The sequence below is a fragment of the Coregonus clupeaformis genome, chromosome 10, assembly GCF_020615455.1.
Source record: "Coregonus clupeaformis isolate EN_2021a chromosome 10, ASM2061545v1, whole genome shotgun sequence".
Lineage (NCBI taxonomy): Eukaryota > Metazoa > Chordata > Actinopteri > Salmoniformes > Salmonidae > Coregonus > Coregonus clupeaformis.
Window position 1 is genome coordinate 47,503,894 of NC_059201.1, and position 25,798 is coordinate 47,529,691.

At 43.0% G+C, this 25,798-nt stretch overlaps 1 protein-coding gene across 9 annotated transcripts in view; it reads left to right on the plus strand.

Annotated features, from left to right (window-relative positions):
- Positions 1–25,798, plus strand: part of LOC121575406 (plasma membrane calcium-transporting ATPase 1) — a 138,605-nt gene that overhangs the window by 44,031 nt on the left and 68,776 nt on the right. For all 9 annotated transcript variants that reach the window (XM_041888492.2, XM_041888499.2, XM_041888490.2 and 6 more), the window contains exons 3-4: positions 23,900–24,097; positions 24,369–24,626. In XM_041888492.2, coding sequence (XP_041744426.1) covers positions 23,900–24,097; positions 24,369–24,626 — 456 coding nt within the window. The remainder of the gene's footprint in view (positions 1–23,899; positions 24,098–24,368; positions 24,627–25,798) is intronic.

Sequence of the window (25,798 nt, forward strand, 5' to 3'; positions counted from 1 at the left end):
ACGTCCGCTGTCTCTACACGAGGAGACAGTGCCGGTGTGGTGCCTTCCCTGAAAGCTGTGAGAGGACATATCTGCGCTGTGACTGACTGTCTAGATGCGCTGGGCTGACTAGCCTTGGATACTTCTCAACAGTCAGATTCTTCACCTGTGTTCTGCCAATCTACCAGGGTCCTCTCCTGCCTTGCTGTGCTGTGTGGTGGAAGCCGGAGGTCGGTATCTGTGCTGTGACAGAGCGTCTAGATGCGCTGGGTTTGCTAGCCCAGGATACGCCCCCTAAGGTAGACTCGCCACCGGTGATTTGCTGGTCTACAGGTCCCGCTGCTGCCTTACTGTTTGGTACTGCGAGGCGACTGGGCGAATTGACCAGATTCACACACCGGATGAGTTCCCTGTCAGCACACTCCTCCAGCGGCTGTTGAACGTGCTGGAGTTGTAGCTAAGGCACCAACGCTAGGGCACAGACTTGGTTTCTGACCTAACTAGACCTGTAGGCTACAGCTGAACATTTTTAGGGCACTTAAGGTTTTAATAGTTTATTTCTAAAACTAGCCGCCGAAATTGTCGCAACCCCTATTACTAGCCTGTTCAACCTCTCTTTCGTAACGTCTGAGATCCCCAGAGGTTGCAAAGCTGCCGCGGTCATCCCCATCTTCAAAGGGGTTCACTCTAGATCCGAACTGTTACAGACCTATATCCATCCTGCCTTGCCTTTCGAACGTTTTTGAAAGCCAAGTTAACAAACAGATTACCGACCATTTCGAATCCCACCGTACCTTCTCCGCTATGCAATCCGGTTTCCGAGTTGGTCATGGGTGCACCTCAGCCACGCTCAAGGTCCTAAACGATATTGTAACCGCGATCGATAATAGACAGTACTGTGCAGCCGTCTTCGTCGACCTGGCCAAGGCTTTCGACTCTGTCAACCACCGCATTCTTATTGGCAGACTAAATAGCCTTAGTTTCTCAAATGACTGCCTCGCCTGGTTCACCAACTACTTCTCAGATAGAGTTCAATGTGTCAAATCAGAGGGCCTGTTGTCTGGACCTATGGCAGTCTCTATGGGGGTGCCACACGGTTCAATTCTCGGGCCGACTCTTTTCTCCGTGTATATCAATGATGTCGCTCTTGCTGCTGGTGACTCTCAGATCCACCTCTACGCAGACGACACCATTTTGTATACATCTGGCCCTTCATTGGACACTGTGTTAACAAACCTCCAAACGAGCTTCAATGCCATACAACACTCCTTCAGTAGCCTCCAACTGCTCTTAAACACTAGTAAAACTAAATGCATGCTCTTCAATCGAACGCTGCTGGCACCCGCCCACCCGACTAGAATCACTACTCTCGACGGGTCTGACCTAGAGTATGTGGACAACTACAAATACCTAGGTGTCTGGTTAGACTGTAAACTCTCCTTCCAGACTCACATTAAGAATCTCCAATCCAAAGTTAAATCTAGAATTGGTTTCCTATTTTGCAACAAAGCCTCCTTCACTCATGCTGCCAAACATGCCCTCGTAAAACTGACTATCCTACCGATCCTTGACTTCGGCGATGTCATTTACAAAATAGCCTCCAACACTCTACTCAGCAAATTGGATGTAGTCTATCACAGAGCCATCCATTTTGTCTCCAAAGCCCCATATACTACCCACCACTGTGACCTGTACGCTCTTGTTGGCTGGTCCTCACTACATATTCGTCGCCAAACCCACTGGCTCCAGGCCATCTATAAATCACTGCTAGGCAAATCCCCGCCTTATCTTAGCTCATTGGTCACCATAGCAACACCCACCCGTAGTATGCGCTCCAGCAGGTATATCTCACTGGTCATCCCCAAAGCCAACACCTCCTTTGGCCGCCATTCCTTCCAGTTCTCTGCTGCCAATGACTGGAACGAATTGCAAAAATCTCTGAAGCTGGAGACTCTTATCTCCCTCACTAACTTTAAGCATCAGATGTCAGAGCACCTTACCGATCACTGCACCTGTACACAGCCCATTTGAAATTAGCCCACCCAACTACCTCATCCCCATATTGTTATTTATTTTGCTCATTTGCACCCCAGTATCTCTATTTGCACATCATCTCTTGCACATCTATCATTCCAGTGTTAATATTAATTGTAATTATTTTGCACTATAGCCTATTTATTGCCTTACCTCCATAACTTGCTACATTTGCACACACCTTATATATATTTTCTGTTGTATTTTTGACTTTATGATTTGTTTTACCCCATATGTAACTGTGTTATTTTTATCGCACTGCTTTTGCTTTATCTTGGCCAGGTCGCAGTTGTAAATGAGAACTTTTTCTCAACTGGCTTACCTGGTTAAATTAAGGTGAAATAAAAATAGACAGCATATTTGAATTTGTTTATTTTCTTTTCGTTGTATTTAATTGTTGGATTCAGTAGTTTAAAATGGGTATTTTTGTACAAATGGTTTTAATAGCTGCCTATCTGGGTTATGGCTCATTGCATAGTGTCAGTTATCAAAAACAATCTCATCTCCTTACCCTAGGTAAGCTGCCAAACCCTATTTTGACTGACAGTACAGCAGCTTTTATCTTTCCGAGGGGTCTGATTGTGTTACCATTTGATTCCTACTGTAACATGCTCATTAAACTTTCTCATCTACAAGGTTTTGTCTGGCTAAAAAACGCTTTGTCATATCAGATGACTTTAGTTTAATTATTTTAAAGCTGCAATATATAACTTTTTGGGCGACCCGACCAAATTCACATAGAAATGGAGTTATAGATCTGTCATTCTCATTGGAAGCAAGGGGATAGATGTTCTATTTGTGTTATTTATACGCTTCCCGTTCTTAAGTTTCGTTTTTGCGTCTTTTACTTTCGGTTTTGTACACTAGCTTCAAACAGCTGAAAATACAATATTTTAGGTTATGGAAAATATATTTCACAGCGGTATAGATGGTACAATGATTTTCTACAATATACTTGCTTGTTTTGTCACATAAACTGAAATTAGGCGAACTATTACAATTTTAGCAACCAGGAAATGGCGGAGTGATTTCTGCATCTTTAAGTCTTCTAAGTATAGAGAGATTTTAGGAAGCAACAAATCAAGGTGTTTTATTAATCTATAGGCTTGGCTGGTTATAATGTTTATCGATGTGACTGAGTGAGTAAGAGAGTAAGTGACTGAGTGAGTATATTAAAGACATTCATGTGGTTATTGAACTAAAGTCTTTATCTAAACCAAAGCAGTTTTAGTTTTTAGCATTGAAACTGCAGTTTTCGAATGCTGTGAACTTAGATTTAATAGGATGTTATAGACCTCCATCTGCAAAAGTAGAATCACTGGATTCTCTGGCTGAACTACTGCGTGGTTGGGGGGGAAATGATATGGTGCTCATGGGCGATTTAAACTGGGACTGGGACTCTTCAAACTCTGAGGCCATAAGAGGACTGTGCACTGATTTTTACTCAACTGATAAATGCAGTCACAAGACCCAACCCAAAATACATCTCCAAATCAACACTTACTGATGTTATTCTAACAAAAAATCTGCATGAATACCAGGCTGTTGATATATTTTCCCTAGCTAATGATTTAAGCGATCATTGTGAAGTTGCTTGCATTAGAGACACTAAAATCCCTAAAGTGCCCCCTCGGTTCATAGTCAAACATCATTTTAAGCAGTTCTGCGAGCTGGCTTTCCTGCACAAACTTTCCACATGCAACTGGGATAGGATTGCGCTTATTACGGACATCGAGAAGGCATTCTCCAATTTTCATTCCATGTTTTCTACTATCTGTGATCAACACGCCCCTCTTAAAACGTACCAGGAATGATCTGATTTGATCCATAAACTAAATGCACAATGGGCCAAAGCCAGAAAGGGTAACTCCCAGGCTGAATGGCAATTATTCAGGGCACTGAGAAATAAGTGCACCTTGTTAATATTACGAATCTACCAAGGCAAACCTCAATAACCCGACGAAATTATGGAAAACCATTAAGTCCGTGAATGCTAACACGAACTCCTCTGGTCTTCCGCTGAAGTTGACCTCAAATTCAATGGACTTGACTGACAAGAATAAACTGCTTGACATGTTTAATGAGCATTTTGCTAAGGCTGAGCATTTATTTGATAAAGAACTCCATCCTAACATCTTGAATGAGGCTGTGCATGAAGCTGCCGCAAGACGGCCTATGGTTAATCTATTTAATTTGACCGAGATTGCGCTTTTAGAAGTTGTAAAGGCACTCAAATCTATTGATATTAAGAAAGTGGCCGGCCCGGACTAGTTAAAACCTTTTTTTTATTTTCTTTTTTTTATGGTGCAGAGATCATTGCTGACCATCTCACTCATATATGACATCTTTCATTGGCAAGTAATATGATTCCAAAAGTCTGGAAATAAGCATACATCATCCCTTTACATAAGGGTGGAGATCCGTCACAGTTGGATTATTATCGTCCCATATCTAAACTGTCTGCACTGGCAAAAGTTTTGGAAAACCTGGTGAACTCACAGTTGAAAGACTTCCTGTATAATAACTCAGTTTTATCTCAACTCCAGTCGGGTTTTGGACTGGAGAGTGAGGCTAATCTATAGCAAAAAGAACATTTATTATTTGTCTCTCTGAAATGAAACCATCAAGTGATAGATTTTAAACCAATACATGTCTGTCATTGAACAACCCCATTAGGGGGAGAGGAAGGGAGGGCGAGAGGGAGAGCGAGAGAGAGAGCTCATTCTAGTGTAAATATATCTGGTCTCTAGGCTACTTTGAATTAATGTGGAATGGACAGACCACATGATGGACAATCAGTGCATTATTCCTCCACTGCAGACCATTACTGAGGCAGACAGGCAGTCATCTTGGTTTGGTTGGAAAAACAAAAATGTATTCTTCTACTGACACCCGCAGGGTGCTTTTGTTCATCACTCTGGGCTTTACTTCAATTCGTCTTTTCACGATTTCTCAGATCCTCTTGCCTCAACCGTATTGAGGAGACTGTCCAAAGTTGATGTGTTTTGAGAAGGAAGCAAGGAAAGAGGATGCGAGGAATTTAGGAAATATGAATTGACAAAGGTCTTTTCATGCATGGCAGACTTGGGAAAGACATTTCAGAGAATTATATGAGGGAGTAAATAGATATGATTGAATTGACTAATTCAGAAGTAGGCTAATGTTAAAACGTCGCTAGTGAATTAAAGCATTGTTATGACTCTTTCAAGGTCATAGTCTGGGGAAATACAGTGTAGCATAGTACAAACCAGTGTGTGCCCTGTGTTAGCTTTGATTTGATTGGTTGGACTGGGCTCTATGACTACCAGCTCTGTTGCTGGGTCAACCAGCAGATATGTAGTGGACAATGCTGATGTCATTATGTCATAGAGGAGACATGGACCTTAACCTTGGCCCCAGAGGTTCCGTTTGGCTCATTCTGCTCCATCCATTTTGGCTCTTAGAGCAGAACGAATTTGTGGAGATTCTGGACATAATGACATAAGTGCCCTTCTTTATTTAGTTCTCAGTTAGCTTTCAGAGAGTGAATGATTATAATTTTTTTTGTCTTTTAAGAGGACATTCTTTCCACAATTTACCACAATTACACATATGGAATATACTGAGTGTGTATATACTCTGTAAGCATGTATGTTCAGGTTAAAGAGTTTGTTCTCAGCCTGTTAGTGTGTGGACGCTTTTAGAAACGAGTGGCGTGAGAAATCATGCATCTCCACTCATACTGGGAACTGTGGGTGCGTGACAAGGATACTCACGGCAATTTGCCATTTCACTTGTTCTCACATACATGAAACACATACAGCGCACACACACAACCTAGGGTCATGCATGTCAGTTGAAGGAGCATGCTCATCTTTGATGGAGCACCAGCAATTAAAAGGAGAAGACATGCAGGCCTCTTCCCTGCCAAACAACTATAGCATACTGCACTTTTCTCTCTTTCTCTACCTCTCTCGCCCCCATTCCCCTTTAGCTCTTCCCCTATATCTTCTCATTCACCTTCTGACTCTCCCTCTCTCTCATCCCGAAAACCTCTCTCCCATATCTACCTCTTTTCACCCTATATCTCCCCTCTCTCTTCCTTCATCCCCCATCTCCCCCTCTCCTCCCTTACCTCCGCCTGTAGACTGCGTTCTTGTCCCTGCCATTCAACAGTTTGAGGTAGTGGTAAGCTTGAAAAATGTTGTTTGTTAAAAATATAAATGTTTAAACCCTTTGCCCCGTAAGGATATGTAAAGTTCAGTGAGTCGTGACTACACCCCTCTACATATACCCTTGGCATAAGGTGCCAGCTTTTAATTAATGTTTCTCCACACCGTCCCCCTTGATGTGAGCTTTTTAATTAGCCATGAATTTGCATCATTCTCAACCAATGAGAACAGAAACTGCATATGTATTCACCCCATCTCTCATATATATGCAGTGGTTGGTGGATGATTAGGCATACAGTAGCACACACACGCACCCTGAGCTAGATTCAAACAATTAGTGATTGGTTTAAGGCATACTGTTCATCAGACCAGCTACTATGTTCTCTATTGGGACATTGTACACATTCAGTCTGAAGTAAAAGTACAGGTTACTATGCTCTCTACAGGGACATTACTTTTGTGTGTGTAAATATACACTACCAGTCAAAGGTTTGGACACACCTATTCATTCAATGGTTTTTCTTTATTTATTAATAGTGAAGACATTAAAACTATGAAATAACACATGGAATCATGTAGTAACCAAAAAAGTGTTAAACAAATCAAAATATAGCTGAGATTCTTCAAATAACCACCCTTTGAAGCTGGTTGAGAGAATGCCAAGAGTGTGCAAAGCTGTCATCAATGCAAAGGGTGGCTATTTGAAGAATCTCAAAAATAAAATATATTTTGATTTGTTTAACACTTTTGTGGTTACTACATGATTCCATATGTGTTATTTCATAGTTTTGATGTCTTCACTATTATTCTACAATGTTAAAAATTTTACAAATAAAGAGAAACCCTTGAATGAGTAGGTGTGTCCCAACTTTTGACTGGTACTGTATATATATGCTGATGATTCAACCAAATATGCATCAGCAACCGCAGCTAGTGAAGTCACTGAAACCCTTAACATCTCTAAAACTAAGAGCATTGTATTTGGTACAAATCATTCCCTATGTTCTAGACCTGAATCTGGGAATGAATGATGTGGCTGTTGAACAAGTTGAAGAGACTAAATTACTTGCTTACCTTAGATTGTAAACTGCCATGGTCAAAACATATTGATTCAATGGTTGTAAAGATGGGGAGAGGTCTGTCCGTAATAAGTTGATGCTCTGCTTTTTTGAAACCACGCTCCACAAAGCAAGTCCTGCAGGCTCTAGTTTTATCTTATCTTGATTATTGTCCAGTCATATGGTCAAGTGTTGCAAAGAAGGACCTAGTTAAGCTGCAGCTGGCCCAGAACAGAGTGGCACGTCTTGCTCTTCATTTCAATCAGGGGGCTAATATTAATACTATGCATGCCAGTCTCTCTTGGCTAAGAGTTGAGGAAAGACTGACTTCGTCACTTCTTGTTTTTATAAGAAACATGAATGTGTTGGAAATTCCAAATTGTTTGCATAGTCAACTTACATACAACACTGACAGACACACACTTACCCCACCAGACATGCCAACAGGGGTCTTTTCACAGTCCCCAGGTCCAGAACAAATTCAAGGAAACGGACAGTATTATACAGAGCCATCAGTGCATGGAACTCCCATCATGTATAGCGCAAGTGAACAGCAAACCTGGTTTCAAAAAACAATTATAAACTGGGTGGTTCGAGCCCTGAATGCTGATTTGGCTGACAGCCGTGGTATATCACACCATATACCATTATTTGTAATGCTTTAATTACGTTGGTAACCAGTTCATAATAGCAATAAGGCACCTTGGGGGTTTGTGGTATATTGCCAATATACCACGGCTAAGGGCTGTATCCAGGCACTCTGCGCTGAGTCGTGTATAAGAACAGCCCTTAGCCATGGTATATCGGCCATATACCACACCCCCTCTGGCATTATTGCTTAAATAAAGCAACACCTCACGGCACAACGCTTCTCCCCCATGTGACTTTCTTGTTGTGTGTATGTACTGATCCCCTGCTGATTTTGTACGCCCACTGACAAAGAAATTATCAGTCTATAATTTTAATGGTAGGTTTATTTGAACAGTGAGAGACAGAATAACAACAAAAGAATCCAAAAATGTTATAAATTGATTTGCATTTTAATGAGGGAAATAAGTATTTGACCCCCTCTCAATCAGAAAGATTTCTGGCTCCCAGGTGTGTTTTATACAGGTAATGAGCTGAGATTAGGAGCACACTCTTAAAGGGAGTGCTCCTAATCTCAGTTTGTTACCTGTATAAAAGACACCTGTCCACAGAAGCAATCAATCAATCAGATTCCAAACTCTCCACCATGGCCAAGACCAAAGAGCTCTCCAAGGATGTCAGGGACAAGATTGTAGCCCTACACAAGGCTGGAATGGGCTACAAGACCATCGGCAAGCAGCTTGGTGAGAAGGTGACAACAGTTGGTGCGATTATTTGCAAATGGAAGAAACACAAAATAACTGTCAATCTCCCTCGCCCTGGGGCTCCATGCAAGATCTCACCTTGTGGAGTTGCAATGATCATGAGAACGGTGAGGAATCAGCCCAGAACTACACGGGAGGATCTTGTAAATGATCTCAAGGCAGCTGGGACCATAGTCACCAAGAAAACAATTGGTAACACACTACGCCATGAAGGACTGAAATCCTGCAGCGCCCGCAAGGTCTCCCTGCTCAAGAAAGCACATATACAGGCCCGTCTGAAGTTTGCCAATGAACATCTGAATGATTCAGGGGAGAACTGGGTGAAAGTGTTGTGGTCAGATGAGACCAAAATTGAGCTCTTTGGCATTAACTCAACTCGCCGTGTTTGGAGGAGGAGGAATGCTGCCTATGACCCCAAGAACACTCAAACATGGAGGTGGAAACATTATGCTTTGGGGGTATTTTTCTGCTAAGGGGACAGGACAACTTCACCGCATCAAAGGGACGATGGACGGGTCCATGTTCCGTCAAATCTTGGGTGAGACCCTCCTTCCCTCAGCCAGGGCATTGAAAATGGGTCGTGGATGGGTATTCCAGCATGACAATGACCTAAGAACACACGGCCAAGGCAACAAAGGAGTGGCTCAAGAAGAAGCACTAAGGTCCTGGAGTGGCCTAGCCAGTCTACAGACCTTAATCCCATAGAAAATCTGTGGAGGGAGCTGAAGGTTCGAGTTGCCAAACGTCAGCCTCGAAACCTTAATGACTTGGAGAAGATCTGCAAAGAGGAGTGGGACAAAATCCTTCCTGAGATGTGTACAAACCTGGTGGCCAACTACAAGAAACGTCTGACCTCTGTGATTGCCAACAAGGGTTTTGCCACCAAGTACTAAATCATGTTTTGCAGAGGGGTCAAATACTTATTTCCCTCATTAAAATTTAAATCAATTTATAACATTTTTCACATGTGTTTTTCTTGATTTTTTGTTTTGTTATTCTGTCTCTCACTGTTCAAATAAACCTACCATTAAAATTATAGACTGATCATGTCTTTGTCAGTGGGAAAACGTACAAAATCAGCAGGGGATCAAATACTTTTTTTCCCTCACTGTATGTGTAAAGTATTTTGTCTGTAATGTCTTTTTCTTTTTTTTTATGTGTCAGACCCCAGTAAGACTACCTGTCGCCATTGGCGTCGGCTAATGGGGATCCTAATAAATTAAATCAAATCTGGAGTAAAGCCTAGTATGCTCTCTACTGGGACAGTGCATACATAGACTGCTGATCTGGAGTCATTGTGATTTACTGTAAGCCCAGGCTTCCCTCGTTACTGTGCATGCATGTTAACAAGCTTTTTCAACAGTTGTTGACAAGTGATATAGATGATGATGTGTGAAGGCATGGAGTGTGTGATGTGTGTGTGATTGCGTGATGCAAATGTTCATGGATCTTTCAGAGCAGGCTAGGATTCTCAGGGGAAGGTGAACAGAAACGTAGTTATCAAGCTGTCTGGAGATAGATGAAGCATATTCACAGTGTGGTGATTAGGATAAAAGGTTGAGGTAGAGAGGAAGATTATGGAGAGAGAAAATGAAAGATAGAACGGGAGTAAGTTTGGGAGACACCGAGATGGAGAGTAAATGACATAGATAATAAAGGAGAGAGAGATCGAAAGAGGTAGGGGAGAAAGGATGACGGATTGAGGAGAGGGAGTGTGGGGGAGAAGCAGAGGGAAACTTGGCCTCCCTCCATGAGAGCTTGTGCCCTGCTGCTGCCCATGTGTTCAGGAACCACAAGACTTCTGTGGTGCCTTAGAGCAGATCTCAAAATATAGAAAAGTTTTAAATTGTTTAGTACTAAAAACAGCAGATTAAACCAATGTTGGCCAAGGGATCCCTGGAATAGGTTTAAGGGGTGTAATACAATACAATGTAATATTATTAATTTGACATTTTAGTCATTTAGCAGATGCTCTTATCCAGAGCGACTTACAGTTAGTGAGTGCATACATTTTTATACTGGCCCCATGTGGGAAACGAACCCACAACCCTGGCATTGCAAGCGCCATGCTCTACCAACTGAGCTACAGGGGATTGTATTAATCTACAATTGATGTTCTTAACCCTGGGAAACATGGGCCTGGGAGGCTCACAGGGATATTGGTATCCACGGTATACCAATAATAAATGTTAAACTTAATATAAATTTGTTATAAATGCATTGTAATTTATTAGTTTGAAAACTGCTACATTTTCTTTTTGTTGACATGAGGCTGTCATTTAAAAGGTTCCTTTCCAGGGCTATTATTTTGTGTGTGTTCTGATTATGAATTTGCTATCACAAAAGGGAACCAATCAGAGAGAGAGAGAGCAAAACGTGCATAATGGAAAAGGTGACTCCTCCAGAGAATGGGTGTGTCCTGTTTAAGGTGGACTGTATCTGATTCGGATTATTATGATCCTGATTGTATCTCTCTCTCTCTCTCTCGCTCTCTCTCTCTCGGTCTCTCACAAACACACACTCTCTCCATCGCTCTGTATAAACAGTAAGGCCTATTCTTGAATTTTATTACGTGAGTAATGATCAAAATAGCTTCAATAGCTTCACAGATGTTCTCCATTCCACTCCTGCTATTTTACCCATTAACCCTTTACACTCGTGGGAATTGGCATATATGGATAGTGCTACATTGAAATGTTTCTTACAGAAGAAATATGAAAAGCATGTGCATAACCATGGTAGCAAATGAAAGGGAACAGTTTGGAGATTATGGGGAAATTATTAGAACAAAGGTGAGGACACAACCGTTCACCTGACACAATAATCCAAACATTTCACTGTTGGTTTTATGTGCATTTTACATTTACTGTATTTTTCGTCGCATTTGTTGAGAACGAAATCTGAAAATACTCTGGATACATTCAGTAACATGTTAAGAATATTCCTGGAAAATGTGGTGTAGGTGCAACATAAGACAAAAAAATGACAAGGGTTTGAGTGAGAGGACTAACTGCTGTCTCTAAGTGGCCACACATCTCTCCAAAGTGTGCACAGTTCATAAGTAATGTCAATGCTCTTTTATGATTCAAAGAAGAGTCTTCAACTATAAGGTGCTTGATTGAGCTCTACTAGTTGTGGCGTTGAGGAAGTAGAGCAAGCATACTTGTAGTTGTTTTGTTTGGAACACAACCCTGCATCCCCGCCATCACACAATTACTGTTGTTTACGCAATCCAAAAACGTCTTAAAGCTTGTTCTATTGCCAACATGACTAGCTCAGTTATCAAAATGACATTACAGTCTTAGGCTTTCACAATGCAATTCAGGGAAACTGATCATAATTTTGGTGCCCATAGAAAGAGTCATGAGTGCATTCAGGTACGTGTGGCGCAGTGAATTTTCTCAACAATAGACAAACATGGGCTCATTCTGTTCAGAACAACCCAGGGTATGACGCCATGTCATCTTGTAACTGTACATTAAACATAGTGATCATAAATGTTGACACTGTATATTAAATGAGTTTTATGATATGGAAATGTGAAGTGCACATTTGGACTATAGTGCACACATCGGTGATTGGCTTGCTTGTATGACATCACAGCGGAATTTATTATAATCCTCAACGTTTCATCTTTCAAAATAAATAGTCCTCATAATTTACAGCATTTCCCTCACTCAGACAAAACATTTGCAAAGGTTGCCCAATTAGCGTGAGGGATGGGTGCAACTTCTTGTAGCACGAGGTGCTCAAGTAAAGCGCATGGTCAGAGTTCTGACATCATGTACTGATTGTTACTGTACAGCCACTGCGTTCCAATTTAGGCGTTTATCAGTGCCCAAATATGCCATTTTCAACCCGTATACGGGTACGAGTGTGAAGGGCTACCTCACAATAGTGTGAAGTATGATCGTCACCAATTCTTTTGTTGTTTTAATGACTCCTATCGAGTCATTTGCATTTTCTCTTTATTTATTTATCTCTCTCATGCTCACACTCTCGCTTTCCCCTTCACGCTCTCTCTCTACCCTTTACACACTTTCTCTCTCCCCCTCATACTCTTTCTCTCTTCCCCTCACACTTTCTCTCTCTCTCTGTCTCTCTGTCTCTCTGTCTCTCTCTCTCTCTGTCTCTCTCTCTCTCTCTCTCTCTCTCTCTCTGTCACTCTCTGTTTGTCTCTCTCTGTCTCTGTGTGTGTTATCAGTCACCTTGACACCCATCGCCCCCGGTAATGGGCCCTTGGGTGTAACTGTGGGATTCCGCCAGTCTGGATGAGTGATTCAGAGAAGCCTGGGTCCTCCAGAAGCCACAGAGGAAAGAAAGGAGCCCGAGGGGGCGCTTTGATTGGCTCCCTATGGTGTTTCCCCTGGAGTGGGCGGTCTCAGTGGGTGTTATTTATCATCAGGGCTAGCAGTGAACTATGGGTGCATCTTAAAGGGATTTCTTTAATCTTACACCACTAAAACGTCTGCTGAGAGTCCGTTACATTGCTGACGATACATGGTGCACAAGCACAACAATGTGGTCACCATGGTTTCAAACATGGCTCGGAGAAGAAGTTTAGAGGGAGAAACACAAAAAGAGAAGAAAGTGTTGTGCATGTCTATACAGATAGCTTAGGGAAGACAGTGTTGTCTTTTGTGCCGGAGAAGCCTTTGATTTTCAGCTCTTCCTCTGGGAAGCCTTGGATGCTCTTGGACTAATTCCCAATCCAGTAAAAGTGTTGGAGCGCACACAAAACACACGGCTGCCTATGCAGTTAAAAGGCGGCACAGACCATTAACAGTAAAACATTGACACAGGGGGTGGGCATCAACCCTTATTGGACTGTTCCGGTTTTATCACCTTTAACACTGCTTACAGGAGAGATCGGGGGGATGGGACTGGAGATTGAGAGAGAGAGGGAAAAGAGAGAGGGAGTAGTGCTGAGTGATTAGTGCTTTTTGAGGTTGGTTTGGTTTCTGTTCGGTTTTTGGAAAATGTTGAGTTTTTTTCGTTTTAGATTTTTATTATTATTTTGTACAATAAATGCATATTTGTTTTAGTATGATGATGACTTTATTATAGCTATTTCATTAAAAATAGCAATGGTAGTGACTGCCCATTACTGCTTATCACTTATTAACAAACCATCCTTTATCACAATCCTTTGCTTTAATAAAATAATTCAGTTGTGTATATTACATTTGTTTTTATTTGATGACTTTATTATTTTATTTCAAGTCATCATCTCATTCTCTGTTTGAGCAGTAGCAGCCACCATCTACAGGTAACTGCCAAAATAATGGAAACAATTAAAAAAAGGGATGCAAAGTATTTTGAAAGCAGGTACTTCCACACAGGTGTGTTTCCTGAGTTAATTAAGCAAATAACATCCCATCATGCTTAGGGTCTTGTATAAAAATGCTGGGCAGGCCATTATTTTGGCTACCATGGCTATGCCCCCATAGGATGACAATGTCCCCATCCACAGGGCAAGAGTGGTCAGTTAATGGTTTGATGAGCATGACAATTATGTAAACCTTATGCCATCTAAGTCACCATATCTCAACCCAATTGAACACTTATGGGAGATTCTGGAGCGGCGCCTGAGACAGCTTTTTCCACCACCATCAACAAAACACCAAATTATGGAATTTCTCGTGGAAGAATGGTGTCACTTCCCTCCAATAGAGTTCCAGACACTTGTAGAATCTATGCCAAGCTGCATTGAAGCTGTTCTGGCTCGTGGTGACCCTATTAAGACACTTTATGTTGGCATTTCCTTTTATTTAGGCAGTTACCTGTGTATCTCTGTGCTCCCCAATGAGTCATCCTAATTAGGCTAGCTAGCTGGCTATGCTGTCTGGCGAAAGCACAACTTTAGTAGTTCTTCAAAGTAGATAAGGCATACTTTCAAGACTGTTTAATGTCATCTATCAGATATATTGTCGACTAGAGATAGGCAATCTCAAGAACCAACTGTTTCCGTCTCTTTCCCTATCCTTCCACTGTCCCTAACGTCGCGCTCTGCTGTCCCCTCCTCGCACGAGGTCTGTGTGTCAAGAAGGCGCAATTTATTATGGTCATTGTAGTTTATTACCATGTTTTCTACGGTAAACTATGTTTAATATTTAAAACATTTAAACTACAACTTCCTGCTAAGTTCCAGATCAGCAAATAATTGAACCGACGTCGGTCAATTTGTTTTTTAAAAACCGAAAATAAATTTCAGCTAATCGCTCTGCACTAAGAGGGGGGGAAGTGGAGAGGAGAGGGAGAATGAGATGTTGTGGGAAGAATAAAGGAATGATGGAGAGGGAATGATAGAGAAGTGGAGGGAGGGAGAATGAATGATGGATGTAAAGGGAGATAGAGCGAGATGGAGCAAGGGAAGATTGAGAGAAGAGTGAGAGAAGGAATGTAAAATGTAAGGAAGGAGAGATATAGCAGGCTTCACAGGCCAGTTGGCACAGAGGGCACATAATCAGAACCCAGGAAGGATTGGAGAGAGGGTGTGTGTAATGGCTGACTTATGGATGGAAGAAGCCGAGTATTGCTTCAGCAGGAAGGGAGAGGTGGGTGAAAAGGGGGGAGACGATGGAGGGAGGGGAAGAAGAGAGGTGGGTCGGAGAGAGGCATAGAAGGGGTGGGTGGGAGGGACTCTCAATTGGCTAGCTGTGTACCCTGATTAGCTGCCATATGTAGCAGCACACTGATGAAGTCAGTGGTCAACACATAGAGAGGGAAAGAGAAAAGGAGGAGATAAGATAGAAGAGCTGAAGGAGAAGAGAGAGAAAGGATGGAAAGGATGCCCTTCGGTGTCATTTTTTACACAGAAGATCTCCACGAAACATAGAATCACATGGTGTATCCGTCTCTCTCTGTCCGAGAACTTCAGAACAAAGTTGACTATAAATACAAAGTTGCCAATGTCTGCAATTGATACAAACAAGCGACGTATAAAAATATGAGTCAAATGAAAACTGAGATGACTGCATTAAAATATAAACAGTAGGCTATAGGCCTATTTTAATCATATTGAAATACGTTTCATGTTCAATCAATTGAGTTATATTTTGCTACTTGTAGGCTAGGCTACTGTCTGTAATTTGTCTCAGTATATGTCATGATGTGCGCAATGATGTGCCAAATTGGAGATTTAATGCATTTTTATTGGGTAAGTAATAATCAAAATTTGCAGCCGTAGGTGGTAATATTTGTCTAGGAGCTCATCCATCGTCAGTATTGTGAAATAATTATAATGTTAAGGTAAGATTTTAATGAAGAAAGCTGATCCGAGAGCAACTCTCCCTTTCTTTTGATCCTATCAATAACACATGCTCCAACAATGCACTTAGCGACCGTTCTCTCTGCATGGTGTTTTGGGAAGCACATTTTAAATATTTGTCCGTTGTAGGAAAGATACATTGTTAAAACATTCCTAAGCCCAAGGTCCATCACTATCGGGAAACTGGACCCCCGGGTATTCAACTCTTAGCCTACGAGGTTCGGAGCCTGCTGGTTTTCAATTCTACCTGATAATGAATTGCACACACCTGGTGTCCCAGGTCTAAATCAGTCCCTGATTAGAGAAGAACAACAAAAAAAAAAGCAGTGGAACTGGCTTCGATGTCCAGAGTTGAGTTTGAGGGCTATAGACTACAGAGAATAATCTCCTCAACTCTATCCATTTTCCCCTTAATATAAGGACAGTCTGATGTCGTCATCTTTACGTTCACAACGCATTCCTCTGCAAATCTGCTGTCACTAGCAAGTGTCAGGAGAAGGCATGTGTTCCCATAAAACGCAAAGTTGGCAAATAATAATAAAAATTACTCAGAAACCCATGTAATCAGCATGTGGCCATGCTGCTTGATAAGTACTTTGTGCGTTGATTTATGTTTTAGGCTACTCACAGAAATACATGTATTCTTCTACTCAGAGCAATTATGTTTCACCCACAGAGATACATTATTCCATATAATACCCTGTTAAAACGTCACTAAGAGATTTGTACCCAAAGAGTATAAAGGTGTTTGACTGCACCTATTCGGTGTATGTGACAATAAAACATCTATTTATTTATTTTTGCCTCAGACTATAAATGGTGATTTTGATTCAACCTGGCAACTTCAGACTGTAAAAATGTGTTTTTGCCCAGCCTGATAACCCATTGCTGTGTCATGTTTGTCTGATGTGTGCAGACGATGCCCCTGAAATCCCAGACACCTCATCATTCGCTTCTTCTGTTTGCCACGGCAACTTCTCCCGAATTATTCATTGGCCCCCTCTGCAGCTGCCATCCCATAACCCCTCGGCTTCGCTGGACGACGGTTGTCTTGTGAATATGTATTTTCTGTCAGGCTGCGGCGAGATGGATTTCCCTTCAGTTTTCCTCTCTCTCTTTCTCTCTCTCTCTTTCCATATTGCTTCCACTATACCTCTCTTTTTTCATCTTCCTCTCCACCCACCCATCTCCCTCCCTTCCTCCCTCTCTTCTCCCGCTGCACCTGCTCCTGTATTACTGCCCATGGAAATAGAGGGACGAAAAAGTGACAAAATGAAAAAGTGACAGAGCAACGCTTCACATTTATCATGGTAACTGAGAGGCCAGACTAACAGAACAGGACTCTAGGCAGACAGCCAGTGTCCACAGACAATACTCTGTCACTTCTGATAGCTCCCAATCTCCAGACTAGACTCAGATCCTGACAGACAGCCAACCAGAGAGCGCTTGGCAGCGGTGCTTTGTTTTGGGACTTTTTTTCTCCTTTCTTTTTCCTTCTTTTATTTGGCCACAGTACATTCCTCCTCTAGCCTTGCAAGCCGCCTTACATTGATATTTGCTACACGGTTATCAGTCTGGTATGGCTATGAAGCAAGTATGGGTAGCTGCAGCCCAATATGGTGACCGGAGTATGGGCGAGTGGGTGTGTCGAAAGGAGTGGTTATATGGAAAGCGAATCCGCTAATTGGGCAGATTTGTTGCCGCTCAAGACCGTTTTGCGTGAATGATTGGGCTGCTTGACGAGTCAATAAATCGGTGCGAATGTCTAGGTTGTATGGAGGTGCCTGGGCGTCTGTATTTCTGGCGGTAGCTAACATGGCGACCAGTGCACCAGTGTTTGTATCAAGGTCCTTGCCAACCTTCCCACTGGGAAGCTTTATCATGGTGTGGCCAGCTGTAGCCATGATTTTAGGTAGGATAGGAACGTACACAAGAAATGACTAATATTGATAAACATCTAGATGTCACTTTGATACATACATGCAGTCTATTCAATGTGGAGGGCATGAACGCCAACAACACCAGGACACAGTGTCCTTCGCTACCTCTTGCCAAGCACTACTTGTCCTGCAACGTGTCGGAAGTAGCTACCTAGTGGCCAATATCAGGGTGACAGTCACAGGCACACGCATACAACACATACAAGAAACAGTACACCCATCATCAGTAATTTTAATAAAAATAAACAATCTGCAGTTTTATGACTGAATATTTACAATTACTTGTGTAAAACTAATAGTGAAATGCGACTCAGACTCATCCTCTTCAAAACAGAAGTCCAAACTCTCGCGGTTCGGTAGTTGCGTGGTAAGAAACAAACAAATAAAAACAAAGGTTACTTATGTAACCACGGATATGTGAGCTATTGGATCACTCCAATATAGCATCATTCCACTCGGCAGGATACATTCCGAGTAAGAATTTCAGATTAGTCCTGTGTACCCGGTAGTGCTGCGGCTGACCCCCTTAAATAGCTGCCACCACACTACTCCCACCTTGTGTCCTTTTTGAGGCCCCGTAGACAAGAGAATTGGAGTGATCTAATAGCTCACATAACCGTGGTTACATACGTAACCTTCGTTATGTAGCACTATTGGATCACTCCAATATGGTATCACAATACCAGATTAATCGGTGAACTAGGCATGGCCAGACGAGCAAAATCCCATAGGACTGAGCTCAGGGCAGTCATGGTTGCGGTGTCCCTCCATCCCACTCTAGGGAAGTGAAGGCATCATCCAACACGGCCGTCCTGACCTGGTTGGCGGCAGCAACATTGACTCGATAGTACCTAGCAAAAGTGCTAGACGATGCCCAACTGGCCGAGGTGCAAATTTCATCAAGGGGAACTCCTCTAGTAGAATGTGCCACCACAGCAGACGGCCAAGGCTGGCCGGCCAGCTGATATGCTGTAGTAATATTGTCCACAATCCAATGTGAGAGTCTCTGTTTCGGTAGGCTCTTCCCCAGAACTCTCTGACCATAACACACGAACAGCTGATCCGACTGTCGTATCGTCTTAGTCCGTGTAACATAAGTGCCCTCACCGGGCACAGCAAACTTGGGGAAAACCCAGCCCACTTGCAGCCGTGGAAGGTACGTATGCGGATAAATGTAAGGGCTGGTTAACATGTCTGTCAGACAGGACCTTCGACAAGAAAGAGGGGCTAGGCCGGAGGATAACACTCCACTTGTCTGCACCCATTCGGAAACATTCAGTGCTCACTGAAAGGGCATGAAGTTCACTAACCCGGTGGCCCTTCAAACTGACCCTGTCTAGCGTAGCTGTGATCAGGGGGAAGTGGTGGGAACGCATAAAGTGTTGTTGCCGGCCAATCGTAAGCGAGGGTGTCCAAACCCAAAGGGCCTACGGGTTCCGACATCGAGAACAAGCTGGGACAATGAGTGTTCTTCTGAGATGCAAACAGGTCCACCTGCGCTCTCCCGAAACTTTCCCACAGCTGTAACACCACCTGAGGGTGTAGACTCCAGTCCCCCTTCAGCGGGCCATTTTTCGAAAGCATGTCCGCTGCCCGGGTCAAGACCCCGGGATGTGCGCTACCCGCAGTGACACTAACCGAGGTCTGAGCCCACAGCAAGCGCTCATGAGCCATTTTGTGGAGGTGCCGCGATCTCATTCCCCCCTGGTGATTGATATACGCCACTACCGTGGTGTTGTCTGATCTGACCAGGACATGCTTCTCCTCCAAGTAGAGCAGGAACTGTTGGTGTGCCAGGCGAACCGCCCTAAGCTCCAGCACATTGATGTGCTTGCCACTCCATGGGCGGCTCCAGTATCCGCTCGCTGCCATGCCTCTGAACACTCTCCCCCAAACCGCTAGCGAGGCATCAGTGCACACTAGCTCCCTGCGGTGGACTCTGTTCAGTATCACTCCCTCCAACAGGAAGGAGTGAGAGTGCCATTTCAACAGAGTCGTCACACATGCATTTGTCACGATAGCTGACGATGTCTGTGTCATCTCTGGTGTAGATGGTGAAAATTTAACCATCGCTGGAATGGCCTGAGGTGAAGAAGGCCCAGCGGAATCAACGGAGAAGCTGACGTGAGTAGGCCGAGTAACTTCTGGCACTCTAATACGGTCACAGCTCGTCCAAGCCGTAAACATTCTAGGTAGGCCTGTATCTTCTCCAATTCTCACCTGAGGGAGACGTGCTCTCATAAGAGTTGAGTCGATCAACATCCCCAGGAAGACCACAGTCTGTGAGGGAGTCAGGTTGCTCTTCTCCCTGTTTAGGGTGTGGCCCAGGTCTTGAATGTGCTTATCCTTGTGTCTGCTGTAGCTTACTCTCTTGATTGAGCACACACCAGCCAGCCGTCCAGGTAGTTTAGCACTAGAATGCCCTGGGACATGATAGGCGCTAGGACTGTGTCCATGAATGTATGCGGCGCTAGTGAGAGGCCGAATGGGAGCACTTTGAATTCGTAAGCCACTCCTTTGAAGGCAAACCGGAGGTACATCATTCAGGTCGAGCATGGTGAACCATTGGCCGCTCAAGACTGCCTGCAACACCCGCGCTGGCAAGAGCATCTTGAACTTGAGCACCTTTAAACATTTCTTGAGGCCGAGCAGGTCCAAGATCGGCCGAAAGCTGGTGTCCTTTTTCGGAACTATGAAATACGTGGAGTAGAACCCACTTAGCCGTTTTACCTTCCTGATTGCGTCCTTGCTCAGGAGCGAGGCTATCTCCAACCGGAGCACCTCCTTCCTCACCCCATCTGCCACCAAGGTGACCCAGATGCCTCTGTAGGATGCCGGTCGGCATCGTAACTATCCCCCCAGGATTGTGCCCAGTACCCAGGGAGACACCACCTGCCTCTCCCAGTTTGCCCTTTGGGCCTGGGAGAGAAGGCCAAGGCCGACCGCCAGCACCTCAGGAGGACTGCCGGGGCCCATCCTTCTTAGCTTTGTGCCGCTGCGACGCCTGTCCTTGTGCTGTAGGGGTATAAAACGCTGGTTCCCATTTCCCTGCCCTTCTGTCTCAGCGGGGGAGGAGAGGGGCCAAGACTTTGCTAGAGCGCCCTCGAGACATCCTGCCCTGTCTTCCAGCTCCTCCGAGGGAATAGGCATTCGCCTATCTGATATAACTAGCTATAAAGATACAGCCGAAACATCAAGCTACTAACGTTAGTCCTGCAGATCAGATGGGAAGAAAGAACCTTTGTGTGTAGTGACATTAAGCTAGCTTTATTTGAAACCACCGGTGTCTTCATGCTTGTGTCATTAGCTAGCTATGTCATTAACAGCTTGTAGGTTGCTGTTTTCCATTCAAGGTCGATAATTTAACCGTGATGGAGTTGCATTTATAGCCTTATCAGTGGGCATGCACCTGGAAGACTGTGTGAGTATAGTAGGCATACACTTTTTGAAACTATCCAAACAGTATCCAAATGGTCCATTATAACGATGTTTTTCAAATAAATTATGATTGGTGAATAATTTTAATGGTATGCGTAGAACGTGATGTCATCACGTAACTATAAATCTCCACTCCCCATTTAATTCTAAATTCCTACTGTTTGCTAAATCTATTTTTAAACTATAAAAAATCATGTTTCTTTGCAGGACATGGATTGTCTTGACTTTCAAGAATGCCTCAATTGCTTCGCCGTGCTTTTCTGGTTGGCTGGATGCAAGTTTCGCCATGGCACGGACCGTGGTGATACATTGGCACATGAAAATTATTAGAATATGGCAAATATTAGTCAATTCTTGCATTCTATCCATGCTGCTTTTGCTGGCTACCTGAGACATTAAACAGATAGGTGGGAGGGTATACAGGCTGCCGACAATGTATTAATATGCCATTTGCCTAAATGGATAATGGAAACACTTCAACCACTACATTTTTATTTGACACACTAGGTTTTTGCGTAAAAGGTAATTTTTTGTTTAGGTGTGACGTCATTACGTCCAGCTGTTTTTAGCAAGACAAGACAGTTCCCCCCCCTCACACTTCCCTCACCTTCTGCCTTTCTTCCCCACTGCCTCCCCCACCCCCTGCCCTCCTCTCTCCCTCCGTCCCTCCCTCCTGCCTGTCCGGTTGTCCAGCTGGTTCACAGCAGAGGGAAAGCAATATGATGGGGGTTTTAGGGGGCATCTGTCGTATAGGGCTGGGACTCATACTGTATTGCCTTGTGCTTACCCAGCTCCTTCTCACATTTATCCAGTTAGCATAGCTAACTACAGTTCTGTATATCAGCATTCAATGTATTGTAATACACCAGGTGCTTCTAGCTATCTTTTAGTTGTGGATCTACTCACCAGTCATACACCAGTTAGCATACCATAGCTAGCCATGTAAAGACTAAATTTATTCAGATCTTATATTGCAACTGTTAGCATAGCACACTATCTATGTATCCTATACACCTCACCAGTTACACACTCCAGTTATCCATAGCTAGCCACATATCTCATTATTGGATCTATTTGAATACACCCTGAGCTACATAGGTGAGATCGATACAACAAGGACATAGTGTAAAGCTGCTGAGTGAAATATTGAATGAAGGAGAGAGAGAGAGTGGTTAAATCCTGGACCAGTGTGGGAATGACTAGAGCATGATTGGTTCACTGTCTGATCCTTCCTACATTCAATCCCAGAGGACAGGAAACAGTAATGACGGCTACGTCCCGAATGACAACCTATTCCCTATGGGCCCTGGTCAAAAGTAGTGCACTTTATAGGGAAAAGCGTGCCATTTTGGGATGCACCCAATAAGTTCAACACCCTTGTGATAATTTCAAACGCCTCATGGGTTCTCATTGACTGACCTCTTTTGTATTTTTTTATTGCTGTTTTCTAGATTTATTTGCAACAATTATGAATCATAAGATTTCCATGAGGTGATGAGATCTTACTCAGAGTGGATTCAATGTATTTTTATCTTAATAGGACAATACCATATTATCTAAAGGATTGATTGAAGAAAAATGCACAAAAGGGTTATATAATATGTTTGTCGGACCGATGTGTGTTGTTTTGTACAACTGAAATTCAAAGCCTTTGGCAGTGGTTGTCTAGCAGATTGTGACAGCAGTGGGAGGCTGACATGGGTGTGGATGGGTGTGTTTGAACGGTCAGCTCTACTTGTTTCTGTTTGGTATGGCAACAGCCATTGTTGTCATCTTTATCCTCAGATAAAGGAAGGGTGATGTAGACATTCGACTATAAAAGAGTCGGTTTCGACATTTGTAGCGAGGCCTATACAGCAACCTATAGACAGTGGTGGAAAAAGTACCCCATTTTCATACTTGAGTGAAAGTAAAGATATCTTAATAGAAAATGACCCAAGTAAAAATGAAAGTCACCAAGTAAAATGCTACTTGAGTAAAAGTCTAAAAGTATTTGATTTTAAATATACTTAAGTATCAAAAGTAAATGTAATTGCTAAAATATACTTAAGTATCAAAAGTAAAAGTATAAATAATTTCAAATTCCTTATATTAAGCAAACCAGACAGTACAATTTTATTTGTTGTTTTATTTACGGATAGCCAGGGGCACACTCCAACACTCAGACATAATTTACAAACAATGCATCTGTGTTTAGTGAGTCCACCAGATCAGAGGCAGTAGAGATGACCAGGGATGTTCTCTTGATAACTGTGTGTGAATTGGACCACTTTCCTGTCCTGCTAAGCATTCAAAATGTAACGAGTACTTTTGGGTGTCAAGGAAAATGTATGGAGTAAAAAGTACATTATTTTCTTTAGGAATGTAGTGAAGTAAAAGTAAAAGTTGTCAAAAATATAAATAGTCAAGTACAGCTGCCCCAAAAAACTACTTAAGTAGTACTTTCAAGTATTTTTACTTAAGTACTTTACACCACTGCCTATAGAATACCCTACATACTTCTAACCCTGACAGGTTAGCATATGTTTTCATACCTTTATAGTGAGTGTATATATTCAACATCATCTATTGTTTTGATCTCGTTATATGCATTTCTCTGATAACTGTTCACTCTATTAACTGTCTCTTCTCCTTCCTCCTCCTTTTCTTCCCTCTCCTTCTCCTCCCTCTCTCTCAGGTCTGTCTGGTAACCCAGTGGATCTGGAGAAGCGCCACACGGCATTTGGGAAGAACTTCATCCCTCCTAAACAGCCTAAGTCCTTCTTGGCGCTGGTGTGGGAGGCTCTACAGGATGTTACTCTCATCATCCTGGAGATTGCTGCCGTCATCTCCCTGGGCCTGTCATTCTACCACCCCCCTGGGGGAGATAGCGAGCGTGAGTAGTACACCCTAACCCGGGGAAGTTAGGACAGGTGCGAGAGGGACTGGGGCATGAAGAGTGTTTTTTGGGGGGTTGTAAAAGTTGTGTTTTGGTCCTGTATTATTCACTTGGTCATGTTTTGTTCCTGTTCCACTGACCTGGTCGTGTGGCGGTTCTGTTTCATTGACCTGGTGGTGTTTCAGTTCTGTTCCACTGACCTGGTGGTGTTTTGGTACATTATTATTAAACCTGGTCGTGTTCTGGCTCTGTGTTCTGGTTTCCCCAGTGTGTGGTGAGACAGCGCCGGGAGTGGAGGATGAGGGGGAGGCGCAGGCGGGCTGGATTGAGGGCGCCGCCATCTTGTTCTCCGTGGCAATCGTTGTCTTGGTGACAGCGTTTAATGACTGGAGCAAGGAGAAGCAGTTCCGTGGGCTGCAGAACCGCATCGAGCAGGAGCAGAAGTTCACCGTCATCCGCAAGGGCCAGGTCATCCAAATCCCCGTGTCTGAACTGGTGACAGGAGACATCGCCCAGATCAAATATGGTAAGACATAGTTCAGATAAAACACAGTAAGACATGGTTCAGTTAAAACACGGTAAGACATGGTTCAGATAAACGCGAAAAGACATGGTTCAGTTAAAACGCTGTAAGACGTGGTTCAGCAAAAAATACGGCAAAACATGGTTCAAATAAAACACAGTACGGCATCGCCCAGATCAAATATGGTAAGACATGGTTCAGATAAAACGTGATAAGACATGGTTCAGATAAAACACAGTAAGACATGGTTCCGTTAAAACACGGTAAGACATTGTTCAGATAAAACGCGGTAAGACATTGTTCAAATAAAACGCTGTAAGACGTGGTTCAGTTAAAACGCTGTAAGATGTGGTTCAGTTAAAATGCTGTAAGACATGGTTCAGTTAGAAATACGGTAAGACATGGATCAGATAAAACACGGTAAGACATGGATCAGATAAAACACAGTAAGACATGGTTCAGATAAAACACGTAAGACATGGTTCAGATAAAAAACGGTAACCCCTGGTTCAGATAAAACATGGTAAGACATGGTTCAAATAAAACATGGTAAGACATGGTTCAGATAAAACATGGTAAGACATGGTTCAAATAAAATGTGGTATGACATGGTTCAGTTAAAACGCTGTTAGACATGGTTCAGTTAAAAATACGGTAAGACATGGTTCAGATAAAACACAGTAAGACATGGTTCAGTTAACACGGTAAGACATGGTTCAGATAAAACGCGGTAAGACATTGTTCAAATAAAACGCTGTAAGACGTGGTTCAGTTAAAACGCTGTAAGATGTGGTTCAGTTAAAACGCTGTAAGACATGGTTCAGTTAGAAATACGGTAAGACATGGATCAGATAAAACACGGTAAGAAATGGATCAGATAAAACACAGTAAGACATGGTTCAGATAAAACACGTAAGACATGGTTCAGATAAAACACGTAAGACATGGTTCAGATAAAAAACGGTAACCCCTGGTTCAGATAAAACATGGTAAGACATGGTTCAAATAAAACATGGTAAGACATGGTTCAAATAAAATGTGGTATGACATGGTTCAGTTAAAACGCTGTTAGACATGGTTCAGTTAAAAATACGTTAAGACATGGTTCAGATAAAACACAGTAAGACATGGTTCAGTTAAAACACGGTAAGACATGGTTCAGATAAAACGCGGTA